Source organism: Plectrocnemia conspersa, unplaced genomic scaffold, assembly GCF_051122295.1.
Source record: "Plectrocnemia conspersa isolate PC_06_02 unplaced genomic scaffold, ASM5112229v1 ptg000001l, whole genome shotgun sequence".
Classification (NCBI taxonomy): Eukaryota; Metazoa; Arthropoda; class Insecta; order Trichoptera; family Polycentropodidae; genus Plectrocnemia; species Plectrocnemia conspersa.
In genome coordinates, this window is record NW_028277165.1 from 28,935,566 (window position 1) to 28,962,781 (window position 27,216).

Sequence of the window (27,216 nt, forward strand, 5' to 3'; positions counted from 1 at the left end):
GGTGAAAATCACATCGAGCATCAGTTAAAACACAGGTCAAGATGTTGAAGAAGTATTCTATGAAATATAAAAGACCATAAACTGGAACATTTACAATAATAATATGATGACGCATTAGGGATACGAAACCTGTCGAGTCATTATAGTCAAAGAAAAGTCACTCATTCATATCACTTAAAATGTTGGTCGAATTGAAACAAAAAATAATTAAATATTAAAGTTGTTCGTTACGGCACACTAGCGCAATTTCCAAGTACATATAAAGTCGTACGATCGGCCGTCTCTTACCGCACGGCGCGTTAGAGCGAGACGGCAGACGATCGACGAGGCCGCCGCACAGCGAAGAGAAACGTCTTTCTGACAGTTCAGTGTGGCGCTGTTTTGGCTAGGTGCTGGCCGTCTGCGCCCAGTGGGGTAGTTCAATTATGCAAATTGGGGGGGGGTAAAAATAAAAGTCAAAATTAAAAGTGAAAATGGTGGAAGCGAGCAAGCTGCTGTTCGAGAAGGCGTGCGGAGACGCCAAATGCTGCGAGCTGATACATCCTTGGGCCGAGGGCTGCTTGGACGGCACGGCCATCATGCTGTGGAACTCGATCGTCGGCAGCTACAAGTTTTACGCCGCCCTCTACGCGGTACGCAACATCCAACATCCGTCTGGCGAAGGGGCAAAGTGCGCTTCAATCCGTATCAAATTCTTGCTGATTGACCGACACTTTTTAATAACAATAACTTTGACATCTTACACTATTTTCCTTTTACAATTTTACTTATTACATGCTCGACATTACATGGACTAAAAATAAATTTAAAAATATAACATAATTCAAATGAATGCATTATTCGCTATATAAAATGTTACGTAATGTGACAAATAAACAAACGAGTAATTTATTCAAATATGCGGCGCAAGTATTCGGAAAATTATACAATGACAATAATTGCCAATTACTTTTGAGTATCTAGAATCTAGTCGAGTAAACTCCGCTCGGTGATAATTAAAATTGATCATTTCAGCTCTTTCCAGGGGGAAGCAAAACTTAGAATCCGCGTCAAAAACAATAAAATCGTTTTATAACAATATTACAACTTACAATTTTGACCAATAGGAGAGAGCACAAAAAACAATTATCCCTTCTCAGTAGTCAAAAATCCAATAAAATCGTGCTGTCTCGTCGCAGTGCGAATGCCTGTTACCGAGCGTTCCCAATGCAACAGCGACGGCACCACTTTATTGCTTTGTATTGCTTTTGACTTCTAACAGTTCAATTATATTACTTATTATATGCTAATAGAAATATATATGTATCTACAAGCGAAAATATAACTTCACTGAAAAATACACATTCACTGTAACATTTGTGCATTGTGTGCATGAAGCATCGCCAAATAAATTATATTTTTATTAGTAAAAATATATATATATATCTACCGGTGAAAATGTATTCTGATATGATTTCACTGAAATATTTCAAAAAATATTTTCAGGATAGATTCGAGACTGTTTTTTCTAAATTTTTATGAGAGATAACCCGAGAATTTCTGCTTTTAATCAAGGTCAAGTTCGCCAGTAAGTGGTCGTTTTTTTAATATTTCGATTTAATTAAGATGCATTTTGCTGACAAAATTCAAGAGAAGTGTCCCAAGTCGAGAGTAATGGTTTTCATGATGAAGGTTCTTGTCGGAAATTAATTCCGAATTAAATGATATGCATTATGCATGCACTTATATACCTTGGTTAAGATGGAGGAGATTTCTTTGCTCTGGTTTTTCTCAATTCAATTACGATGATTTGGTGTTGGAATCAATTTTGTTTGTTTCTATTGTCTTTCTTACCACTGTGGTTTGAACAGATGAAAATTTGCCAACACTACACTTGTCGCACCGCATTCCCTTGCATTTGAATATCTGTTGTTGACTCGTGGAAATGCTAATCCCTCAAAATGTACTTGTCAGCATATCAATTGCACTTGTCTACGAGTTGTGAAGTGTAGTAGCATATTTATTTATTGCGCTTTTAACACGTATATGCGATGGTGACCGTATTATTGCACACACGAAAATTCTAAATATAAGTGATTGTTTGATTGTCAAATATATTTTACTTTTAATTCCAACTGTTTAATATTTTTAAATTAAAATTGTATATAATTGTATATTTTTAAAACATGATATTTTTAAATTCAAATCATATTAACATATGACATTATTTTTTATATATATTTACGTATTCTTGAATATACATATATCTGTATATTGATTATCTATGATCAGAATATTCGTTATTTGCAATTTTCGCTGTGCGATCAACAGACCATATGCGATAAGCCCTTCTTTCACTGACGATGCGTATTTGCAATAAGTGCAAACAAATTAAAATCGACGATTTACTAAATACATACATATATCTGAAATCGGCATGTAGCTTTACATGTTATCAAAAAAGTCATTGTCAAACAAATATTGATGTTTTTTAGTGTCCTATGAACAACAAAAACATATATTGAATTGTTACATACATATTCTTTTTTCTATTTAAATAAATAATACTTTTTTCCTGTTACTGAAAAAATAAAAATTGGCATAGTTTTAAATAAAATTAGTTATAATAATAAATCAAATAATTATCTGTATTATAAAAAAATGTTTTTTTTTTACTATACATAATATGTTATCATATTGTTTTCATTTATGACTATATAATATATTATAATATTTATTTTTAGTATTAACTGTTCTATTATCTGTTTTTATCTTTTTGTAACATTGATGTTATTGTTTTAGGTGCAACTGATCATAAATGGAAAAAAACTAAGCAGAAAATATTTACTAAAACAATTTAGGCAATATATTTTTTCCGGCATGTTCGGATTTACAGTCGGCACAAGCTTTGTTACGCTGAATTGCATACTTAGGTATACAAAATATTGAGGATATAAAAAATAAATATAAATAACAATACAAATATTAATTTATATAATTTTATATTTGCAGAAGATTTTGCTTCAACAGATTTCATTACTACACCACAGTGTTCTTACCGATGTTCATTAGCGGCGCTGGTATTTATTTTGAGCCTCCATACCGAAGATATCTAGTAAACAGCACATTCGTAAATTTGGTATGTTTGAAGCTTATCTATATTATATAAATTGATTTCAACGTATTCTTGATACTATACGATATCACTAAATTCCTTATCATAGATATACACGACAATTTTACAGTGATTTCTTTCGTATATATTCGAAATTTTGGTTGTTCTAAAAATGTATTACTATCTATGCTTGAGCTAAAATTTTTCACCTCCTATTTTATTTTTCTTCCCATAAATGTTTGAAGAGTCTGACTCGTGACGTGTGCATGGTCAATTTATTGCGATGTAATCAGTATGCGCAGAACGTAATTTATTCCTCCTAAGTGATACATTTTTACCTAACCTAACCATAGTATACATACGTATATTTTCAATATCCCGTATTATTAAAAATATATATTTATAATTTTAAGTACATAAGATAAAATAATATCATTTTTAAAGGTGTTCGAGCATTGGTGGAGAATGATGGAATTCAAAGGATACGTTAAATCGACACCAATGAAAGAAACTATTATGTTCATGTTCGGAAGCTCGTATCTGTTTTATTTGATGCGGCAAGAGCTAGAAAAATCAAAGAAAATGTCATTCATTTGGTAAAAAGACTATTGTTAAATTACAGACATGAATTAGCACATTTATGATAATTATAAAATGAACATTGAAGGTTCTTCACACCTCCGAACGTCAATAAAGAACCCGTAACAAGTAATGGATATATCGCCAGCGAAAACAAAAAATACCCTTCATATTGTCCGCACCAAGAAGTCTGCAAAAAATATGTGTTCAAGGTAACATATACTATAATGTAACTGTTTTTGTATCACTAATAAATACTAGGGGTTGTCGGAGATTCTGGAAATTTGTCAGCTCTAAAAGTGTTAGAATATCGCTTACGTTTCATGGCATAGTTGTACTCCATCTTAAATTACCAAAAAGCAACCTCGAAACATCGCTAAATTGTCACTTTCTGCAGATGCACTTCCCCGACCTATAATTGAGAGTAAAGTATTCAACAAAGAACACTTCATTTGAGGATCTGAGAATGACTTTTGAGAAGTTTGTGATAAGATGTTGAAAATATTGTTTATTGCTTTGATAATTTATCGGTAATTCACATCCTATATATTTATCTTTATTGCCGGTTTGTATCCATATTTATATCCTACTACCTTCTTACTGTGCATTATAGTACAACTTTAGTTTCTCAAGTTACTGTCTACTCGATAAAGAACTTACTAAAGAGTGGGGTCAATAATACATAAATAGTCGGAGACTTTCTGTAGTGAATGGTTTACTACACTTGAGAGTAAGAATTGTAACATTCAGTCTTGCTCGTCACTGCTAGAATATCGGCGCTTGTTGTCTTTCTTATAATGTCATCTAAAGCTTGACAAATACGTTTACTGCGGCAGCTGTAAGGAGATGGTCCTATTTATATGGGTTGTCATTTCTACTTTAATATCATTATAATAAAATATCACACTATACAATAACAAATTACCCAAAGATGATATGTCAAATTACATTGCTATGACAAAATAGTGTTATAATTATGTCTTCTGATTTTTTATATAATGTTCTTAGATGAAAATAAATTTAAATGATTTTAGGGAACTCTCCAAATGTTTTTAATCGGCTGCGCCATGACAATGTTAAGAACAATCATCCCACGATTAGGAACTCCAGTGAAAGCAGTGAGATCGATAACAAAAAAGCATTTCATGTTAGGTTTATTTTTGGGAGGATATATAGGCATTTATAGAGTAAGTATGTTTGTTTTTTATCGAACATAACTGAATTGATTTACAATATATTATGAATTTTTCAGTTTGTAACATGCCTGCTGTGTCGACATTACAAAAAAGATTCTGCTCGGCATGCCTTACCGGCAGGATTCCTCGCCGGTTCTGCGCTGTGGTTCAATCCTAGTATATCAATATCGCTCGCATCCATAACGTCAATTTTGCACGTAAGTATTCAATACAATATGATTATAAATTTATAGTATATTCGACTAATTTAAATTTTATTATTATAGATATTAGTGAGTAGAATGTATGACAATAAAATGCTGCCTGAAAACATACCTCTGCCTGAAATGCTGTACATGTTATGTCAAGCAATACTGTTTCACGCTAGAGTTATGCACCCTGATAACTGTCCACGATACATTTTTAGGCTAATGGACACGGTCACTAGTAAAAAGTATGTTTTTATTCATATATATATACATAAAATAGATTCATAAGTCGCTTTACTGTTTAAAAAAATGAATAACTTTCACTACTATTTATTTTTAAATTCCTGAGGATTTACTTTTGTAAAATTATCGATAGAATAATGCATGAGTATTGAATTTTATTTACATAATTAGTATTCCATTGTTTTAATGCAAAGAGCGTACAAATGCTGTTTATGTATTATAAATCTATTCATGATACAAATGAAAATTCACTTGGTTAGCATTACTCATCACCTAAAAAAGTATTTGTATGCAATTTTTGGTGAGTGTTGAATCGAAAAATAGCTATTGAATCGACTGATTTAGAAACGGTATAATGAGTACTAGACGATGAGTGTAACGCTCGACCAAGCATTGGAAATAATCTCTAATAAAATCCAAGAAGCAGTGGGAGGGTGAAATGTATGTGAGGGGGGGGGGAGAGGATTGAATATATTTTCCAAATGGTCCTAGAATGCAACCAAGTATTTTTTTTCATTTGAAATATATGTCGAAGAAAGATGCCCCTTGACTCGTAAAGAAAAAGAGAGCCAATGTCTTTAATTCTCCATAATTAATTATAATAATATTCGAGGAATATTTTTCGACTTCTGCTCAGTCGCTTCCTACTTCATGTTCTTGGTCTTCAGTACTGACCATCAAAGAAACTGAGCACTCAGATCTTAAATACGGATTTAATAAGTTCTTCTAGACCTGATTTAATTCCCGATTTTATTTTGAAGGGTTGCGAAGTCAGTCTCGCTGCTCCTCTAAAATGTATTTTTGATCTGATTCTCAAAACATCATCATTTCCTGATCTATGGAAATGCACAAAAGTCACCCCTATTCATAAAAAGGGTGACAAATTATATATAAAGAATTATAGACCAGTAGCAGTGTTGTCAGCTCCTGCTAAATTATTTGAAATAATTATTCATAAATATCTCTACAATCACTTTCAGCAAGTTTTATTAGACCAACAGCACGGGTTTCGTCCTGCCCGTTCCACTGTTACTAATCTTCTGTCGTTCACCAAAACGGTGACAACTTCTCTCGATGCCGGAATTCAAGTAGACTTCGTGTATACAGATTTTGAGAAAGCCTTTGACAAAGTTTGTCATACGTTATTATTAAAAAAATTGTCGAACCTCGGTTGCTCAGATAATTTAACTCGGTTATTTTCGAGTTATTTAAGCAATCGTAGACAGTTTGTAACCTATGGTGGCCGATTATCAAAAGAATATTTTACCCCTTCGGGGGTTCCTCAAGGATCCAATCTGGGACCTCTGCTTTTTGTGTTATTTATTAATGACATAAATACAGCAATTAAAAATTCAAGTTTTCTTCTGTACGCAGATGATTTAAAATTATATAAATGCATTCGATCTGTTGCGGACTCCTTCTCTCTACTAAGTGATTTAGACTCTCTGTGGAGATGGGCTTCCGTTAACCGTCTGCCCTTTAGTGTCGGAAAGTGCCATACTGTTTCATTTTCTCGATCCCGTTTGCCATCAGCTTATTTCTACCATCTCGGTGGTAACATTTTGACTAGAGAAACTTCCATTAAAGATCTCGGAATCACTTTCGAGAGCAAATGGAGGTTCTCTCTACACATACACGACGTCTGTGATAAATCTTCCAAGATGCTCGGCTTTGTTATGAGGAATGCCTTTCACTTTGACGATCCGTCAGTTATTCGCATCCTCTATGACACCTTAGTCCGTAGCATTCTTTAATCGGGATCTATAATTTGGAATCCCCGAATAGCCAAATATTCCCTTTTAGTAGAAAAAATTCAAAAAAGGTATTTAAGATACCTTTACAAAAGGACATTTGGTTATTATCCGTTCTTATATCCCAGCGCCTTTCTTTTAGGAGCGTTGGGATATGATTCGCTGAATTCTCGCAGAAAGCTGTATGTCACTAAGCATTTTTTCAAACTACTAAAAGGTGCTGTCGACAATCCAGCTATTCTCGAGGAATTCCAGTTTTGGGTTCCGGAACATTTTCGAGAATCACGATCGAGACCTCTTTTGATGGCAGTTAGGGCTAGGACATCCGCTCTTGCCGACTCGCCTATAGCTGTGGCCATACGGCTCCTTAATACGCTGGCATTGAAAATTGATTTATTTAATGTTAGCTACGAGGATCTGATCCGGTTTATATCTTTTAATTTTGATATTTTATAATTTTTTTTGTTATGTTTAAGTATTGTTATATTTATTTTTATATATACGTTTTTTTTATGTTTTGTAAATTTATAATTTGCTTTCGACCATCGTGGCGCATTGGGGTAACCTGTTAGGCCACGATGGTCTTAATTTAATCGAAAAATAAAAAATAAAATAAAAAGGCAGGTTTATGCTCCCAATTTTTCCAATGGAGCAGTTATATAAAGGAGCAAATATAGCGATTAGAACATCAAACTTTTTCTTACTTCAAAACAGAGAAGTGGGCTTTTTAAGATCTGTTTTACCCTCATATCAAGATTGCTTTTTGGAGGACTTTAATTAACTTGAGTACATAGCTAATACCGAGACAAGGCTGCACCTCAAGGAGTCGTGCAAGAGAACGTTGAAGAATCCGCCCCCACTACCTACAGCGTATGTATCTTTTATTGCCAGGACGTTCTTCCAGGCCTGATTTGCTTCCGGATTTAATTTTAAAAGGTTGCGAAGTCAGTTTCGCTGTTCCTCAAAAACATATTTTTGATCTATTTCTCAAGACAACTAATGTTTAGAAATGCACAAGTCAATTGTACAATTCATAAAATTGCTGACAAATTGTGCATAAAGAACGGCAATAAATTAAATGGTCAGAATTTAAATCAACTTTGGATCAGAATAAAAATTAAATCTCGGTCAGAATTTTATTAAGAACCTGGTAATAGTTATATTATTTAGGGTCAAAATAAATATCAAATGGTTAGAATAAAAATAGCATATGGTCAGAATAAAAATATAGTACGATCATGTGAATTTAAAAAAATATAACATTTATAAATATAAATGTGCAATGAATTATTTATTTAATATAGAAATATCTAAAATATCTCGCTCTTACCAAAACTGTTGGGACAGGTTAGGTGCGAGCGATCCTCAGTCAGATCATTGAACACCCCACGAATAACTTAACAAATATATTTAATTGTATGTATTCAAAGAGACAAACGAAACAAAAGCCAACCCACCAAGTTGGCCCTAAAACACCTTCATAATGACCATGTATTATGCTGACCATCTGTCAACATAAAACTGACCTTGGGAAAAATAAGCAGAAGAAGTACAGACAAATGTCACATCTCGCATATTACGCTATGTTTTATGATAGCTATCCTTACCAATATTACTATAGACTTCTGATATAAGAGTACTAGTCAAAGTATTTGCAAACTGAATTTTGGTCTATAGGAGGGCATAAAAACAATTATCACTTCTCAGAAGTCAAAAAATCACGTCAAAAGCAATAGAATCGTGTCGGCGCCGTTGCAGTGGGAAGGCTTGGTAACGCCGAAACAATTATACTGCTTTTGGTGTGGATTTTTGACTTCTGAGAAGGAATAATTGTTTCTTGCGCTCTCCTATTAATCAAAATTCAGTTTAGATATGCTTCATTCAATTCTCACTTATTGTTAGTCGTAATGCTATAAAATGTGTTAATATGAACGCTAGATAACCGAGCGTTTCCACTGCGACGGCAACGGCACGATTTTATTGCTTTTGGCGTGGATTCTAAATAGGAAGCCACTTGAATTTGGTCATTTAATGAAATACTATGAATCTTAATTAAATGGAAATATTAAAAAAAAACGACCACTGACTGGCCAACTTAGTCCCTGCAGAAATTTTTGTTAAGGAAGAGCAAAATTTTTGAGGAGGGCGGCTGGTCACCTTATAAATACTGGCCAATTAATATAAATGCTGACAAGTCCAATTTAAATTCTAAACATTTAATATAAATTCTGGCCGCTTATATTCTGACCCATGTAATATAAATTCTGACCCGAAAAATACGAGCCATAAAAAACTATAGACCAGTCGTTGTCGTCAGCTTATACTAAATTATTCGAAATAATTATCCATAATTTCGTTCGTCTTCATTCACTCCTAGAAAGTTTTGCTGAACAAACGACATGGTTTTTGCCTTACCCATTCCATGGTCACTAACCTCCTTTGTCAAAACCGTGACAAAATTTTTTAATGCAGGAATATAAGTGAACGTCATACATACTTATTTTAAAAATGCCTTTGACAAAGTTTGTTGTGGATCTTTATGAAAAATTGTTAGAACACGGTTGCTCGAATGATCTAACTTGTTTATTTTTGAATGATTGTAGACAATACTGACCTATGGCAGTCGATTGTCAAAAGAATATTTATTCTTTTAGGAATTCGTCAAGAGTCCAACCTGGAAGTCGTTATTCATTAATGACATTAATACGTCAGCTACAAATTTCAGTTTTCTTTTTATACTGATTGTTTAGATGCTGTGAGATGAGTGATTTAGATTCTCTATGGAGATAAGCTTCTGTTAAGCGTCTACCCTTTAATGCCATTTTCCCAATTTCAATTACCATCAGAATTTTCCTATGATCTTGGTAAAAACATTCTGCCTAAAGAAACTTTCACTAAAGATCTCAGAATAACTTTTGAGAGCAAGTGGATGTTCTCTCTACACGTAAATGATCTCTGTAAAAATCTATTATGATGCTCGGCTTTGATACGAGGAAAACATTTAATTTTAACAATCCATCAGTTATGATACTTTAGTACGCAGCATTCCTGAATCAGGATCTATAATTTTGAATCCCCAAATAACCAAATACTTGGGTCTTCTGATCTGCACGATCTGACTCACCTATGACTGTCATCATCCAGCTTTTTAATACGTTGGCATTGCATGTTGAGCTCTTTATTATATAATTTAATTTTAGTCACACTACTATTTATTCACAAGGAATGAACAGCAGTGCTACTATTTTAGCCTGTCATATAGTTCATAGTCCAGTCAAATAAGGGTTTAACCTCGGAATGAAAGATAACAAGCTGAAATTTTGCACAGACCTTTGTTTTGGCATTCTAAAGATAGGGTGAAAAGTCTCATAAGATATCGTGTCTGCTAATCAATATATTAAAGGTCAAAGGTCATAAAAATCGTTTTTTTGCAAATATCTCGCCTTTTTTGCGTTGCATGTTATTAAATGTTTCACAAAACTTATAGAAAATAAAATTTTCTACAAGTTTGTTATGATTTATTTCTTCGTATGGTTAATGGTTTTCGAGATATAGCGCGGGGAGTGGGAAGCGCGCATCCGTTTATAGGATAACGCTATGTAAACTACGGAGCCAGAGTTACCTGCACATTCTTCCACAGTTTCATAGAAAACATCGCAAATTGTTATCTGCTGAATGAAACCATCTAAAGCATTATAACTTTTAATCTCCATATCTTCAAAAATCATCATCGATAATGCAAAAAGTAATAGCGTATGGCCTCTGATACTTCTCGCAAAAGCGTGACCATCCAACATTTTGTCGACAGAATTCGAAGCATAAATTGTACTGAGAGCTTCCTTGATTCCGCTTCCATTCATTATATACCCTATGCATCCTATAAAAGACATAAGCATATGAAAGCCTCCTAGTTTCACAACTACTCTGGACAAGTCTGAGTTAGCATCTGAAGCTGCTACGATTTCACGTGCTTTTATGTACAACGGCTGATCAAAAGTTATTAAGCATGTTCTTTGTTCATGTTTCTTGGCAGTGTTTATAGCACACTGTAATGTAGTGTAAATTGTGTCCATATTACTCGCAGGATGATGAATAAAAGTAAGAAACAGAATCCGAGAAGTTACAAAGTTCTCATTGTTTTTTGTAAGTTGTTCAATAAATCCATTCCACCCTGGCAACGGTGAGATATTTTTCCACTTTCCGTACATCCGTAGAATCTACATCATTAAAATTTTGAACTTGAATCTCTTGCTCAATCCGGGTACGACATGATTTTCATACACTAGAAGGGGTATATGTGATAGTGCTGCTAACTCCTTTGCACTTGGTTTTGTTGTAAATTTCTTTATGCGGTCATCAGATATAACTTCAGATTTTGGAGTTATTATTTTTATCATTCCCATTATATGAACAGTATTATAGCCATCAAGAGTATAAATATTTTTCTGCATTATCTGCTGCATACTGTACTAAGGCACTTGACTCTGATGGTTGATTACGAGGCTGTGGGTGATAAACAGCTGAAATTTAACATTTTACAGTATCACTATATGAAGCGAAAAACCCTAACCTGGACAAAACATCCAAAAGTCTTTTTGGATGTTTAATAACTGCGAAGAAAAGGACCGTTTTCGTATGGAAGTCATTATAGCATGACTTATAGATGTGTATTTCGTTTTAAAATGCTCCGCCTTTCCTTTTCTGTTCTTTATAATAACTTCTTGCAGAAAATGTAATAAAGTTTTCGGAATTTCTTCATTAATATTTTACTCGGGGGCGGATAAGACTTGGTCTCAACAACAGAAGATCGAATATCTTCTCCAATAATCGCCGCAGCAGCTTCCACTACGCGCAAGTGTTCTTCTTCCGAAGTGCCTTTTTTGTTTTCATACCAAGCTATGGATAAAATTTAAGCTTGAGCATTGCGAAAAAAAAAATAGGGAATGATCCAATCTTCTTTATAATTATATTATCAGTTAAATATTTTTCTTTTAATTTGGAAATGATCTTCTTATCATCTGGTACATACTCCGTAAGGACATCTCTCAACTCTTTCAATTTTTTCGCACAAATTTCTTGTCAACCAATATTTCATTTTTAATTCCTAATAATAAAATGAAGAAAGTAATAAAATTATGGTTCAAACGACTTGCCGAGACCACTTTTTTCACGATTGTTTACTTTTTCAAAGTTTATACCAAGTTGAGCAGGTAGAAATACTCGCTGGATTCTATAAACGGATGTTTAAAAATTTCAGCTTTATATCTTCCATTTTTTTCGCCTTATTTGACTGGACTATATAAGGTATTAGCAGGCGAGTCCTTTCTAACCTCCACGGCTTTGGTTTTTGGTATATTAATTTATGGTAATGTTCATTTTTATAGTTGTCAATCGAAGTTTACAAAACAATTTCATTTTTGTTATTATAAAAAAAGTACAAAGATTATTCAATATCTAAATAGTAAAGCGAATATAACCACAAATATATTAAATGTTTTTTTTTATTTCAGGGTACAAGTGATTTATGATTCATTCCTAAAAATGTTGATAAGTTGCTAATGTTACATTATTATTATTTATTAATAATTGCGTATATTATTATTGTTATTTTTTTAATAAATTTTTATTACACTATCATTTATGTTTTATTAATTAGTGAATAAATAAAAATATGCGTTATATAAATCATATATTTATTGGGAAAATAAACATTTTCGATAATACTACATTGATACGATTAATTGCACAAAATATTTTTTTTAAATAACATATTGATTTATAGTCTTATACAATGATATAAGTATTATTTATAGGAACAAAACATGCATATTTAAAAATTGATAATATAGTCAACATTTGGATAAAATTTTGATAGTCATCATAATATATTTAGTTTTATAATATTGTGGCTAGAATCGAGTTTTACCATTTTTATTACGCTACTCATCTGTAGAAGTCATTTGTTATTAAAGCTATATTATTAACAAATTAATAAATAGTAGATGTCTTCAATTGTCAAGATGAGTATCGTTACTATGTCGTCATGTTTCAGTGGTACTTACAATTTTATTAATAATAATGTAAACGAGAGGTAAATAACTGGAATGTATATTTAAAGTGCATTCACTCGGTATAATCAAATCATAATCAACCGATGTGACATTTTATATTTTACTATGAAAAAATATAAACTAAGAAGAAAATGGAAGACGTAATAATAAATGTTATAGATCAGTTGGACAATAATTTGAGGCACTGAAATAAACACATTGAACATTAAAGTATGTGAAATTGCTTCAAAGATCAATATAAATAAGGGTCCAGCCCTTTAAATCTAATAAATATTTATTTAATGAGTGGATTAAAAAAATCTATTTAACACTATGTATAATAATTAAACTTGTGCGGTATCTCTATATATTTCATACGATGCATGAGATTCAGAAACGAATATAATTAATAATATAAAAATATAAAATTGAACACAGTCAAGATAAGTACAATAGATTCGTTAAAATAAATATAAAGTCAGACCTTAAATTTTTAAAATTAGCAAGGCAGAAGTTAGATTAGGGATTCCTTCTAGCCGATTTTTTACGAGTATTACAAAGATCGCATCGTCACATAGTAAATGTAAAGAATCCGGTTAATAAGTCAATCAACTAATAATAATAATTAATATGCATTATATTACAGAATTGTAAGAAGAAAAAAATATCACATTATAATGTTTATAAGATTTTTCAAATATACATATATTTTTTTAATACTTATTGTTAACTCACAATACGCTACAGCGAATACAAAACTTCTAAGGTTTTTTACTTAATAAAATGATGGATTAATTTGGCAAATGTTGGTGAAAGATTAAACTGTTTTGCACGCGCGGAGAAATACTGTACATTTATAAATTTATATATCATTGGGTCGATAAAAGGGAAATGTCGAATTTTAATGTAAATGGAATGTAAAAGAAAACTAAAAGTATTTTATCAACAGTTAGAAACAAGTTTCATGCCGATTAAAAACATAAAACGTGATATTTGAGCTCGGTCATCATATTTTTATATTTTACAAAAAATATATTAGGGTTCAAATTTTTAATTACTTCATTAGTCTACAAAAGTATACATTAACTGCTTTATTTTTCACATCAGAATCACAAATGTATTACTACTGTTGGAATTAACAATTATACAGTGATAATTAGGAATGTTTCGATATAATAGCACATTCGCTCTGGTTATAGTTAACTAAACATTTATTTTTGTTATGAATTTGCAATATTTTATTTTTAATCTAAAGAAAAAATAAATTATTGTTATATCAATACATATACGTCTACATTAAATAAGCTTTAAGAGAAGTGAGAAAAAATGTCCATATATGTTGAATCTAAATAGTAACAAGGTTAAAAAATTCGACATTTCAGACCCATCAACGAACACAATATTTATATAATATAATCATAATGGATCGTGTTAAAACACACATAGTCAGTTTGTATAAAAGTTCACGTTAAATATACTATATATGCATATAATAATTATATATTATGCGATACAACGTAGAGCTCCCTCCTTTTGAACTGCACATGTACTTTGTCGAAACCGAGGCTCGAGTTTCCGAAATGATCCGCTTGTTAAAATGTGTAATCGGAAACTTCATAAATATCGTAGAGGAGATATGTCGTCGACGAGAACGGAACGTATCCGAGTCGAGAAGCCACGGCCTTTAACGACGGGTGCAGCTCAAACAGCGGAGGGAGCTGGTAAGTGTCAGTGCCACTTGGCCTTCTGCGCGAATATGTCAGCTCGCAGATTCTGTGCGAAGCAGATGCCTAAAATCTGTGAATGTGTAAGAATAAATAAGTTTTTTTGTATTAGTGTAAGTAAAATTATCATACATACAAGGTTCCAACTAGAAGTTCAAGGAATTTAAATAAGCAAACTGAAGTATTTGTCAATTTTATTGCGGTGTTAATTTACTTGAATTAAAGACTGGAAGACTGTAATTTTTCCAATTTAATTAAATGAACGTGTTTTCAACTGACATAATTTATTGAAGCGAGAAATCGATTTCATCATCTTTTACAATATGCGAAAATATTGCTCATTATTGAAGTAATTTAAAGCAACAAAATTCAATGCCATTGACACCAACCCTTTTTTAACATTACAATAAAGAGCATTCGCCTAAAATATCCAGATAAGTGGAAGGTCAACGAAATGTTTCTTCTTTATTTGAATGATGCGATGGGCCAACGAGATAAGGGATGACTCATTAATATAAATTTATGTGAGTCATCTAAAACTTCTAAATTTGAATTTACCAGAAACCCTTCACCATCATTAGACGATTGTGGACTATTCGAAATGCAGACGAACGTAAGAGAAAGAGCACCGTTTTCTGATATATTTAAAACGTTGTCTTAAGTCATTTTATCACCAAGTGACATATTTATTACAAGGTTATTTTGAAAGAAACGAATGCTACATTATTTTTTTAATTAAAAAAATTACTGAACTTTTGGATAGAACATTATAAAGATTATATGAATGAAATACAATAGCATGCAATAATACGAACATAGTGTGTTAAGCAAAAAGGCACAAATGCATATGTGGAAGATTGATTATAGAAAATTTTTAAGTTATTGTTTAACTATGGTAATCATTTATGTATACCACATACGCATTTAATAGCTAAACTGCATACATTTATAAAATGCTTACCTGAGCGAATGCGATTACTACAGCAGTTGAAGCGACAACTAGTAGATTACGATCAAACCATTCTTCAGCCGCTTCAATGCAGCCCTTTTCGTATATTATTTTGGCAGCGTCAATTAGCTACAAAGGTAAAAAATAAAAAAAATAACATCATGCATAAATTATAGAAAACGAGGAAAGTAATCAGACTCAGTATTTAAATGAGTTTTTAGTGAAAAAATAATATCAAATAACGTAATTCGAAATCATAAAATATGAAAAAGACGACATGCAGATTCCTAAAAAATCGTGCCCAATAAAGAATAATTGAAAATCGTTGCTAAGTATATCGAGACATGCTGCTGATGCACCTTTAGCACCATGAGCGCTACACAGCTCCCAGCCACGGGCAGCAGATTGGACTCCAGCCACTCCTCGCCCGCCCGCAGACACCCACGTTCGTAGATGTTCCTTTCGGCTGGCTAAGCACACCCACAACGTCTCATCATTCAATACAAGGCTTCTCAATCGAATATTTATTCGAATTTTTCGCCCATTTTCAAAACTATATGAATATTCGTTCATACTATCTCAAATAAAATTTGAAAAAAACTTAGAATGAAGCAATTTGTATACTTGAGTAACACAAGTAGTCGCTTTTTCTTATTTTTTTTTCGAAATGAGAGACAAGATGCTTTTTCTCAACAACAAAAAATGCTTTTATGGCTTTGAAAATCATTTGTGAATAAAAAAATGTTTATCGGCGGTATCTACTACGACTGAAATTCACAGAATTCGTTCATTGAACGAAACAAAATGTTGGAGAGGTCCACCCTTTATTATCGTTCAACGCTTGTCGCAAAAACATGTGTGCATTGCAATTTTTTGTGTGTTAAGTTTTTGTATTTGTTATTTCAAGATGCAAAGATTTTATTTCAATCAGTTCAATAATTCGATCACGGTATCATGTATTTAAAATGTTCCATCAATTTTATTAAATTAAACATTTTTCTTTTGACACCCTCACTGATCAGTAATTCACTTAGCATCATGTTACACATATTTTATAAAATTAAAAAAATTGAACAATTATGAAAGTAATTAATGATTAATAAAAATAATTATTATTAACCAAAAATTATTTTATAATTAAATAATATTTAATAGGCAATCAATTATTTTTTTGTACTAATTGGAAAAAAGTTACAAATATATTTAAATACTTAATCCATTTTTTATTTAATATTAGAATAGTTGAGAACAACGAATAATTAAGAACCATATTTAATACCCACTTTACACTGTATCGAACATGCATCCTTATTGTTCATTCGGTAATTTTGTAAGAAACTGATCATTATACAGTGACTCATTTAAAAAACTGTATCAGTGATATTAAATTTAGTTTTAAATTTTGATATGTTAGTTATTTGGTGTTTAAAAGAACGAAACGAAAACATTGAAAGATGATCAACTCAAACGGCATGTTTTTATTTTTGCTTTTTACTTACACAAAAAAATCAACTTTTTAATTGTGACATTATTGCAGTCAAAGTGCGATGAGCTTCGTCATTATATAATAAAAAAAAATATTTTTGAAAATCATACTTATAAATTTTAGTCATTAGTCGTTAAAAACTCCCCTCCTAGCAATTTTAATTGCAAAATTTAACTAGATATGAATGTAAAATTTTTGCACAACAATTAAAAAATCGGGTTAAAACTGATTGTTTATATTAGAGCCACACAAGACATTAATTATCATTTGGTACGCTTGCTGACCAAAACAAATATTTTATAACATTATTTCATATTACTTCTTTAACTAACTAATATTTCATTTATCCGCAATATATGTTTCAGACTTCTCAGTACAGATATATATATAATAATTTAAACACTTTAGTAATATGATAACATATCTTATAATGTTTACTATACACTTCATGTATTACCTATTATTTTAGAATTTTACCATACCTCCTAAGACAATATAAAATAACAAAAAAATCTGCTCAATACTTACATATTCAGATTTCCGAACATCGTATCCACATTGTTTATTCGGCACAGCTTCGCGATGCCGGCAACAGCTGAAAGGTACTCCGCAAGCCTCCCGGCTTCCGACGGTCAACGAAGAGCAATTGAAATACGCATTGCGATCCCAATCGCGAGGACCTTCGATTCCGCAGCACTGCAACTGTTAACAAATCAACATATTATAGTAAGCATACACTATTTCAACTTCATAGTAATACTTTAACTATATTACCCATCCTTCCTGTATCCAATCGATCAAATTCTGTTGATCGGGATCTTCTCTATAATGCGTAATGAACGCTTGGAAACCGGTGGTTGCTTGTTGCTTTATCTGAAAAAATAACAAAATTACAAATCAGCTCAATTTTTAATAATTAGTATATAAAAAAACTTACCCAGTCTTTAGAAACGAATCCTAATACACCGAGAGTCAATTCGGATAAAAGAAGCAACGTTAAAAACACTGCGTACTAAAAAATAATATGTATTACTATATTTGTATATTTTTAGAATGGTAATATATTGATAAATTCAGCTTACACATGCTAATAAACAAGTGTTTTCTCTTAAGGCACCGACACATCCTGTGAATCCAATTATAAAAGTCATTGTCCCTGAAAAATGACGATGAACATTAGCATTAAATAATAAGAAGGAAATAAAATTGATGATAAGTATTTGATTTTAGCTGTAAAAAAAGTATGCTCACCGCAGCAAATGAGAATAAAAACGGGATCTAACGTGATGTTGGTCAACCGAGAGAGGTTGTTGAAGGTGTCCTTTTCACTCCACGCCCACACCCCGATTGCTAAAATTCCTAAGCCGAGTAACTGTAAACAAAGCATACATACATGATTAAATAATAATTAAGAATTAATATTTCTAAAAAAGATTTGACATATTGTGAATCAACGATTTATTATCATTATCAAAACAGGTTTACAAATTCAGGTCATTGACCATATATGACAATATTAGTCATTTGAATACTAACATTAATTTCTAAATGCATCATTTGTATATCATAACGCAATAGAAAAATTGTATCTATGTCAAGGTCAGATTGTACAAATGTAACATATTTTATAAATATTATATGAAAACAATAGCGAATTTTATGTCAATAAAATATTCTCAATAATTGAATTTAAGAAAGTGAAGGACATGTTTAATCGTCTATGTAAAACTTAATTAATGTAATTATTACTGCAGCCTGAACAATGGCTTCTACTAATAATACTTTGATCGTAAAATACAGTAATAACACAAAAATATTAATTTTTGAGATTAATATATGAATCAACTAGAAATGATTCATATTTTGATGATTAAATTATAACTCGTACATAAATGCATGTGCTACACAGTACTGCATTTTTAGCCAGAAAAATAATCTATGCAATGTTTGTAAATTTAAGTGAAGATGAAGAGATTCAGTTGCAGGAAAAATATGACAACCATCTCAAAAAGAAAGAGTACGAAACCCCTTTCCTCTGCGATTTAAGAAACCACTTTCCTCCACCAATGCCAGATAACAGATTTGAGCTGCGGTTAGGGAATATTAGTTCATTTTTTTCCGAGGGACTAAAGCCTCACATAACAGGGGCCTCATCACAGAAAACCCTAGGTGCTCTTAGATCTGCACCCTCAGCTACTGTGTCCCCAGTGGCAGCATAACCATTGTTTTTTTTATTTTTTATATGTGTATTTTTAAATTAACCAAATAAATATTCCAAAATTGTAATATAACATTTTATTTAGAATTGAATTATGAACCTGCTGTAAAGTAGATAAATTGGTTCTTGCGTGCAAGTTAATAGCATACGAGGTCAATTTAAATGAGCAATATATAAAATAATTGTTTCATAAAACGATTTTTTGTGCATTACAATAATAAAAATTGGGCATTAAATAAAGATTGAGCAATACTTTATTTGTAGTGTGCAATAAAACAAATAATATGTGCATTACAATAAATAAGCTGTGCATAATAAGTTATTAGTTAACTACAGCAAGTATTTTATTAAGCCGTTGGACAGATTTGGAGGCAGTTAGTCAGAACAGGGAAAACCCCATGAATAACTCTCTGCAGCGAATTTATTTAAAAAGAGGGCAACAAGATTTACCTTACATAAATGATTTAAGAACTTGTGGCCAACGACACCCGTTGTGTAACCAAGTGGTCACCCAACCAAGTACCGACCATGCCCAATGCTGCTTAACTTCGGTTGTTGGCTACATCAAAGCTAATGCACAGCTTATTTATTTTAATATACACCACAAATAAATGTTCAATCTAATATTTTTTATTGAATATACATATTTATTAAATGCTCATTTTTTATTATTGTAATGCACAAACAATTCGTTGTATGGAATAAAGTATTTATTTAAATGCACATACCCCTGTTAAATCGCACCCATAGCATATAAACAAATTCAAGAATTCCTGATCTACCTATGTCCTTGAATAAGGCATGATATTATTTACACACAGACAAGTGAACAATTTTGGAACAATGTAAAGCATATAGTTTAACCAAAACTAAGTGATTTCCAAGTTGCTTTAAATATATTTTTAATATTTGAAATGTACAATTGTCTTAGCCATATTTTCCAATTTTATTGTTTAACAAATGGAACTTTCTGATGCAAAATATGGTTTTAGTAATAACTAGTCTTTAATAAAGTGAATAATTTGTTCTTAATCGATTTTGGGTTTCCCGGTGACCAAACGGAAGTCTAGAGTGCAGCAAGGATCAAATTAAATGAGATAAGATCAGTGATTACAGATTCATAGTCTCTTGGGGTAAATCGTTCATTCTGGACATTCACTTATGCATATTATAATATGAATCGCTCTTGGCTTCTGATTTCGACCTATATTTGTTTAACTCACTAAACTTGTCTTTAGTGAGAGCAATCTTTCAATTTGACACAAAGGGAGAGACATTGATTTTAGTTTATCTTTGAAGGACTGTCTTGTAAAACCACAAAAGACCATAGAAATTGGTATAGTCGACGTATTTGGAGTTTTGGCCAAAACATCCGATCAGCTGGCGATGCATGTATAATATAGTAATTAAATTAAAGTGCGAAACGGAAGGTCGCGCGTCTACAAATCGAATGAGTCATAGTCGAAGGAAGAGGAAGAAAAAATAAAAAATATTTTTCTCCAAGGAAAACAAAGGCTGACCCAGAAGAGGACGTTGAAGCCGAAGATGAGGTACTTCAGGCAGCAGTTGACCTCGGAGGCGTCCCTGCGGTAGCGGAGCCTCGCGGCGGGCAGCGGCGGCGGCCCCGCCATGTCTCTCCGTCGCCAGAGCCCGAGCTGTCGGACCCCAACGCCCGAGAGCACCGGATGCCTTTCTAATCGCAATCGCCACCGTGGAACATCACTAGTCCGCAGCCACTTAACGAGAGCTGAATGTTTCTTTGTAACGAGCTCGTTACATGGGAACAGTTAACAAAATAAAACATAATATGTATACTACTACATATTCTTCATTACAAAATTCCTTAACCCTCTTAAAGCCAGATGATTTTTACCTTATATATACTAAGCGAATAATAAAATGGTGCAAGTTTAGCTGAACTCTAGTGTCCAAAGTCGAAAGCGAAGTAGTAGAATTGGTAAGTTCTGACAAATAGAAATTGCAGATGGAATTTCCTCACGCTCAATGTCGGCTGGTGACAATATAAACAAGGCAAAAAATCAAACTAAGCATAATATGAATTATACATATAGTGTCAAATCATAAAAAAGTTTTTAAAAAACAGACACAGATAACACTAAAGCGCCATGTAAACGATAAAATAATTTGTGTTTTTTATCTTTTGATATCTGCCATGCCGATCACGTTATTTAACTGAATAATTTTGGTTCCATTTCGGCGTCAAGTAATCTTATTGATCGCGTTATAACTTTCTCTTCTTATTAAAGCGCTCTTGCATAACGGCTATTTTTCAAGCAACTTGGCAATGCTGTCATGGGTAATTTCGGTACCTGCACATTCCTTTATATTTATATAAGGTGACCAGATTTTGAAAATATTAAAGGACATTAAAAAATAGTCGTCTTGGTAATTTTTGCTCATTCAATGATACTGAAAGAACTAAAAAAATGTCATTACGGAAATTTTTGTTCATTCAGGAATCCTTGCAGAAACTAAAAACATTTTTGTTCGAGGAAGACAAAGAAAGACAAAAGAAGGACAATCCATGTGGTCACCTTAATTTATATTAATGCCGATTGTGTTTTGTTCAAGTAATCCATCTAAATATCCAATTGTCATGTGTATCAGCGTAACAAATAAACTTGCTCTGTAAGTCGCAAATACTTATATCAATTAGTTTTTATTACGCTTTTACCGTATAATCAGTGGTGTAGTGACAAAAAAATAAGTGCCGGAGCGCTGAACTTACAACCTCCCCCCCTCCAATTTTTTAATAACAGTCAATATTAATATTTAAAAATATTTTTTTTTACTGTTTTTGTGAGAATAAAAAAAAATATTTCAACATTTCAGTAATGTATTATAGAATTTTCCTAATGTAACGTGTATTTTTATTATCCTGTTTCATGATTGCTACAGACTCAAGTGTTATCAAGGAATCACTGATAACTTATCAATTTTCGCATTTGTTTTCGCAAATAAAGTTTAATAAGTTAATTTAATTTATTCGACGGACGATATTTATATTTTACCAAAGTTCGCGATCTTATGTCAACCGAGGTTGCACTCCCCTGAATACGGTCGATACATTCGGTCAAATTTAAAAGAAAAGGCAATCGGCTGCAAAAGTGTTTGTATTATTTTATTTTTTAGATTAAATTAAGACCATCGTGGTCTAACAGGTTACCCCAATGCGCCACGATGGTCGAAAAAAAATTTTAAATTTATAAAACGTAAAAAAACGTATATATACATTAATATAACAATACTTAAACATAACAAAAAATTATAAAATAGTAAAATTAAATATTACAAATTGGACCAGATCCTCGTAGCTAACATAAAATAAATCAATATGTAATGCCAGCGTATTAAAGAGCCGGATGGCCACAGCTATAGGCGAGTCGGCAAGTGCGGATGTCCTAGCCCTAACGGTCATCAGAAGAGGTTTCGATCGTGATTCTCGAAAATGTTCCGGAACCCAAAATTGGAATTCCTTGAGAATAGCTTTTAGTAATTTGAAAAAATGCTTAGCGACATACAGCTTTTTGCGAGAACTCAGCGAATCATATCCCAACGCTCCTAAAAGAAAGTCGCTGGGATATAAGTACGTATATCCCAGCGTATATCACAGAAGAAAGACTCTGGGTTGTATGATTATGACTTTGTACAAACAACCCATAGAATTGGACTGGCTATTTTTACTTTGATGTGAAATTTTCGGTACGTTTTAAAAATTTGAAGATTTATAAAATGTACAGGAGTGCGCACCTGCCTCTAAAAAAAGTGCCAGAGCGCCGCCACGGCGCGTTCCGGCCACACTACACCACTCCGTATAATTGCTATAAATTTTCGTTCCATGATCGACAGGTAGTCCTGACAAAGACAGGTTGATTTCCCATTATAAATACCTTATTAATATGTTTAAATAACAGCAATGTGTTAGGCACTGATTCGATGATAGACGCCACTGATTTAGCCTTTGATTTCATTCTGGTATCTCACTACATATTTAGTTGTTGATTGTATCATTTTAACCCCATTGTAACACATTGGGCTAACACTTGTCATGTTACAAAAGATAAATTAGGGGTTGATATATTCTAAAATGTACGAAAAAGCACTATAATGCCCGACATATTCCCAGTAAGTTCTCATTTCAAATTACAGTATAATTAATGGTTTTATAACATAAAAAATAAAACAAAAATAAAACTCATTTTGTACATAGATTATACGACTGTATTTCATGAAGTCATGGAATATTTCATAGGTACAATTTTATAACATTTCAAGAACATAATATTTTAAGAAACAGCATGAATTACATCTTTACAAAATTAAATACACATTAATGCATATAATAGAATACATAATACTACAAAAAAATTAAATAAATCACATTTTTCACTTCTGTGTTCGCAAACGGATCGTTTATTGTCAGTCGTAAGAAAGAAAACATTATTCATGCGGACTTTGTAAACCGATAGAAAGTGAACACAATCAATGGCATATATGTGTATATGTTTAAGAATACTACTATTATAAATCACTCGCATTTTAATCTCCATAATTTGAATATTTCACTTGAATTTAGAAAAAGCAATACAATGTTGAGATTATCACAATTATATATTTATGTTTGTATATATTATAAATAATTATTTAAAGAAATATCTAAACGTACAATAATTTCTAAATGTATACAAAAATATTCAACCTAGTATATGTTACAAAAAAAAAATCGCTAATCATTTTTGTTGTTTTATTTTACATTTAATCTACACGGTTACATTAAAATACAATACACAATATACGGATAAGTTACTGTATATTCAAAATGCATATCGTTACTGGTACAATAAATAATTGATGCAAATGCAACTGAAGATCAAAAAATAATTTCATAAAAAAATCTCCTATTAATCGAATTATCTAATTTAACACATCACAATTTTTAAATTTCTTAAAAATATGTGACGCTGATATCACCATGTTTACGTGTTATAAAATCATACAAAAGTTTAATTAGATATACGCAAAATAAGCTATCAGTCTGATTCAATTAAGTATTACAAGATTTTCGTTGTTTCGTTCCCAACGAATCGGCAAGAGACAATTCGGAGGCAGAACAAGCTATGCAGGTGGGCGTTTGTTTATTTTTTCCACTTTGGTAAGTTTTCAATTCCTTATCTATTCGCATTTAATGATTCATTATGGCAAATATCCATTAATCTCTAAAAAAAATACCAAGTATTTAACGAGCGTTGAATTAGTTTTAAATTTCGCTGTATCGACCTGTCTAATTCTCCGAATTGTCTCTGAAATCAGCAATAGTAGAATCTAAACGAGTTATCCTTGAAGTTCAGGCGTGTTCTCTATAGTCACCACCGTTTCGTCGGCACTTTTCTTTGTGGGACTCACTGTGAGGATATTTACCGTCACATCTACATCCGTCGGCTTGTCTTCTTCGTTCACGTAAGAGCTTCCATGGAAGAATATGTTCCTTAACATCGCTACCTTCGACAGCGGTCTTTTAGGCGCTTCCGAACCCGTCTCCAAGTCGTTCTCTTCGTTACCATCGAAAAAACCCCTCGAGAACTCGTCAATTGGAGTCCCCGGACGTTCGACAGGATTGAAACTCTGCGAGCCGCTCACAGCAGTGTAGCTCGTGGACACCACAAATTTAGCCGGTGCGGGGCTGACGCTCGATGTGCTTGTTTTGTTTTGCTTGTTGATCAAATTCATGGCCTTGTCAGTCCTCTCCAGAAACTTGACCACATCAGGGGGCGTTTTGCTAGTGACGTCCTCCTCGAACGACGCAAAGTGCTTATGGTTCGATTTGAGAGTGAGCTTCGGAATGGTTCTCTTTGACTGGCTATTAGAGCTCCTTGGCGATTCTTGAATATCATCTTCGTCGTCCACGTTTTCTTCGAAGATCACGTTCCGTGGGCCACTACCGATACTCGACTTATCAAGACTCTCAGAAAGTTCCTCATTGATCGAACTCTTACCGAGACTTCGGAACGAGCGCGAGCTGCATATGCTATGTTTATCGGTGAGCGTATCTGGTAAGTAGTCGGCGTTACTAGACGGACCTATAATGGATACGTTGTCGTCGAAGCGAACACGTTCTGATCCACAATCGTCTGCAGCTGAGTATGAAACAGTCTCAGAATGATTTTGCTGAAATATAAAATAAATAATTTAGACACAAATAATACAATAAGAACAAAAAATGCTTATAAAACTAATTCTCACCTTATAATCTCGTATCGAACCTGCGAGTGCACGAGTGGAAGCATCATCAGGCGGTATCGGTTCAGAGAGACTAGCAGCCTCTGAAGATAAGCTCAATCTCAATGCAGATACTACATCAGCGGTCACTTCTAATCTGTAATTTATAAATATAGTATAAAAAAAGGCTTTAATAACATTCATCAAATAATTACCTGTGAGCCGAATGCAAGCGATCTTGACTAGCTATGCTACCAGTGTGCGCTGGAGTAGTAGATCTGGCTCCTGCACTGCTGGGCGAACCGTTGACTCCAGATTTACCCCGATTGTCCGCTAGGCCACTGGAGCTTCCTCCAGCACCGGCTATGCTGCTCCCATCCAAACCACATGCTTCTAAATTGATATTTAATATAATATATTAGATATAGCCTTGTTACTAATTTTTATTTAAAATAATTTATAAGTAACAAAATACTGTATATTTACTAACCATTCCCACGGTTAGGAATTTCGTCTTCGTCGAAGTCTATCCTCACGCCTCCACTTGGCGACGTCGACAGACCACAACCTCCAGATCGACACAGGGAGACAGGAACAACTCCATACACGTAAAATAATAATATAGGAACGCCAATTCCAACTGCCAGTCCCGCAACAGCTGGAGCTGCCAAAATCTGTGAAAGATAAGAAGTTATTAAAAACAATAATAAATACAATTAAATTAAGTAGGGGATTATATATAATTACTTAATAGAAAGCGAATTGAAAAGTGCTTAACAAGAAAACCCTTGAGAGAAATCATCAATTTAGCACACCCAAGAAAAACAGTCAATAAGCACTAAATATTTTATCGTACAATAGATATTGTTTATCTTCTTTGGATTTGTTTGTCATCATCAAAAAGCGATGGTTTATGTAAAGGCACCCTGGAAACATACTCATATATTGTCCAACAGAGTTTAAAAATACGACCTTTGACGTAAAAATATTTTTTTCTGTTCGTCAGAGAACATATTTTCGTCAGCGTTGTATGTACAAGCGCATGTGCCGATTGACTATTTTGGTGGATTAGGTCTCCTCGAAAATGGACAAAGGATAGTCGGTGTCCATACAAATATAAATGGTTCAATATACTTGCCGACAAAGTCGGTAGAATGAGCGTAGCATGTACCCGAATTACACGTACGCAGTGACAACGTTGCCAAATCACCAGCTGTTTGTGAAAATTATGACCGTTATGCAAAACCTGGTCCAGTTACTAAGTCTGAAATTCAAGAATGCAACCCAATTTTACAATACAGTCTGGAGATTACAATGTTACGAGAATAACCCGTATCTACTTTATATTTTCTCACTATATAAACCATAAAAAACCATGTCAAAAAGATTTCAAATTCCATATTAAAAATATAAGCCCATATTAGCGATAATTTTTCCATGGCATGATGAAGGTTCGTTAGTAAAAAGTAGTAAAAATAAATACTCGCTTCTTGGAAGCCTT

The 27,216-nt window shown here is 32.8% G+C and overlaps 3 protein-coding genes across 4 annotated transcripts in view; 1 reads left to right on the plus strand and 2 right to left on the minus strand.

Moving 5' to 3' along the window:
• Positions 1 to 367: 367 nt before the first annotated feature.
• On the plus strand, positions 368 to 12,683 carry LOC148239513 (transmembrane protein 135-like). The gene is made up of 9 exons (XM_088196778.1): positions 368 to 632; positions 2,782 to 2,912; positions 2,992 to 3,118; positions 3,539 to 3,690; positions 3,762 to 3,885; positions 4,708 to 4,860; positions 4,926 to 5,066; positions 5,136 to 5,302; positions 12,562 to 12,683. Exons 1-9 carry the CDS (start codon positions 474 to 476, stop codon positions 12,608 to 12,610), a joined length of 1,203 nt encoding a protein of 400 aa, XP_088052904.1. The 5' UTR covers positions 368 to 473; the 3' UTR covers positions 12,611 to 12,683.
• Positions 12,684 to 12,730: 47 nt separating this feature from the next.
• Tsp26A (Tetraspanin 26A) lies at positions 12,731 to 21,199 on the minus strand. Its single transcript, XM_088196789.1, has 8 exons — positions 20,999 to 21,199; positions 18,512 to 18,632; positions 18,343 to 18,416; positions 18,198 to 18,272; positions 18,035 to 18,133; positions 17,789 to 17,962; positions 15,787 to 15,903; positions 12,731 to 14,898 (listed from the first exon to the last, which is right to left on the minus strand). Exons 1-8 carry the CDS (start codon positions 21,107 to 21,109, stop codon positions 14,830 to 14,832), a joined length of 840 nt encoding a protein of 279 aa, XP_088052915.1. The 5' UTR covers positions 21,110 to 21,199; the 3' UTR covers positions 12,731 to 14,829.
• A 3,033-nt stretch (positions 21,200 to 24,232) lies between these two features.
• The window catches only part of LOC148239515 (E3 ubiquitin-protein ligase RNF19A-like), a 101,641-nt gene continuing 98,657 nt past the window's right edge, over positions 24,233 to 27,216 (minus strand). For both annotated transcript variants that reach the window (XM_088196840.1, XM_088196833.1), the window contains 4 exons: positions 26,206 to 26,389; positions 25,931 to 26,108; positions 25,740 to 25,872; positions 24,233 to 25,664 (listed from right to left, as the gene is read on the minus strand). In XM_088196840.1, coding sequence (XP_088052966.1) covers positions 24,831 to 25,664; positions 25,740 to 25,872; positions 25,931 to 26,108; positions 26,206 to 26,389 — 1,329 coding nt within the window. In that variant the 3' untranslated portion in view covers positions 24,233 to 24,830. The remainder of the gene's footprint in view (positions 25,665 to 25,739; positions 25,873 to 25,930; positions 26,109 to 26,205; positions 26,390 to 27,216) is intronic.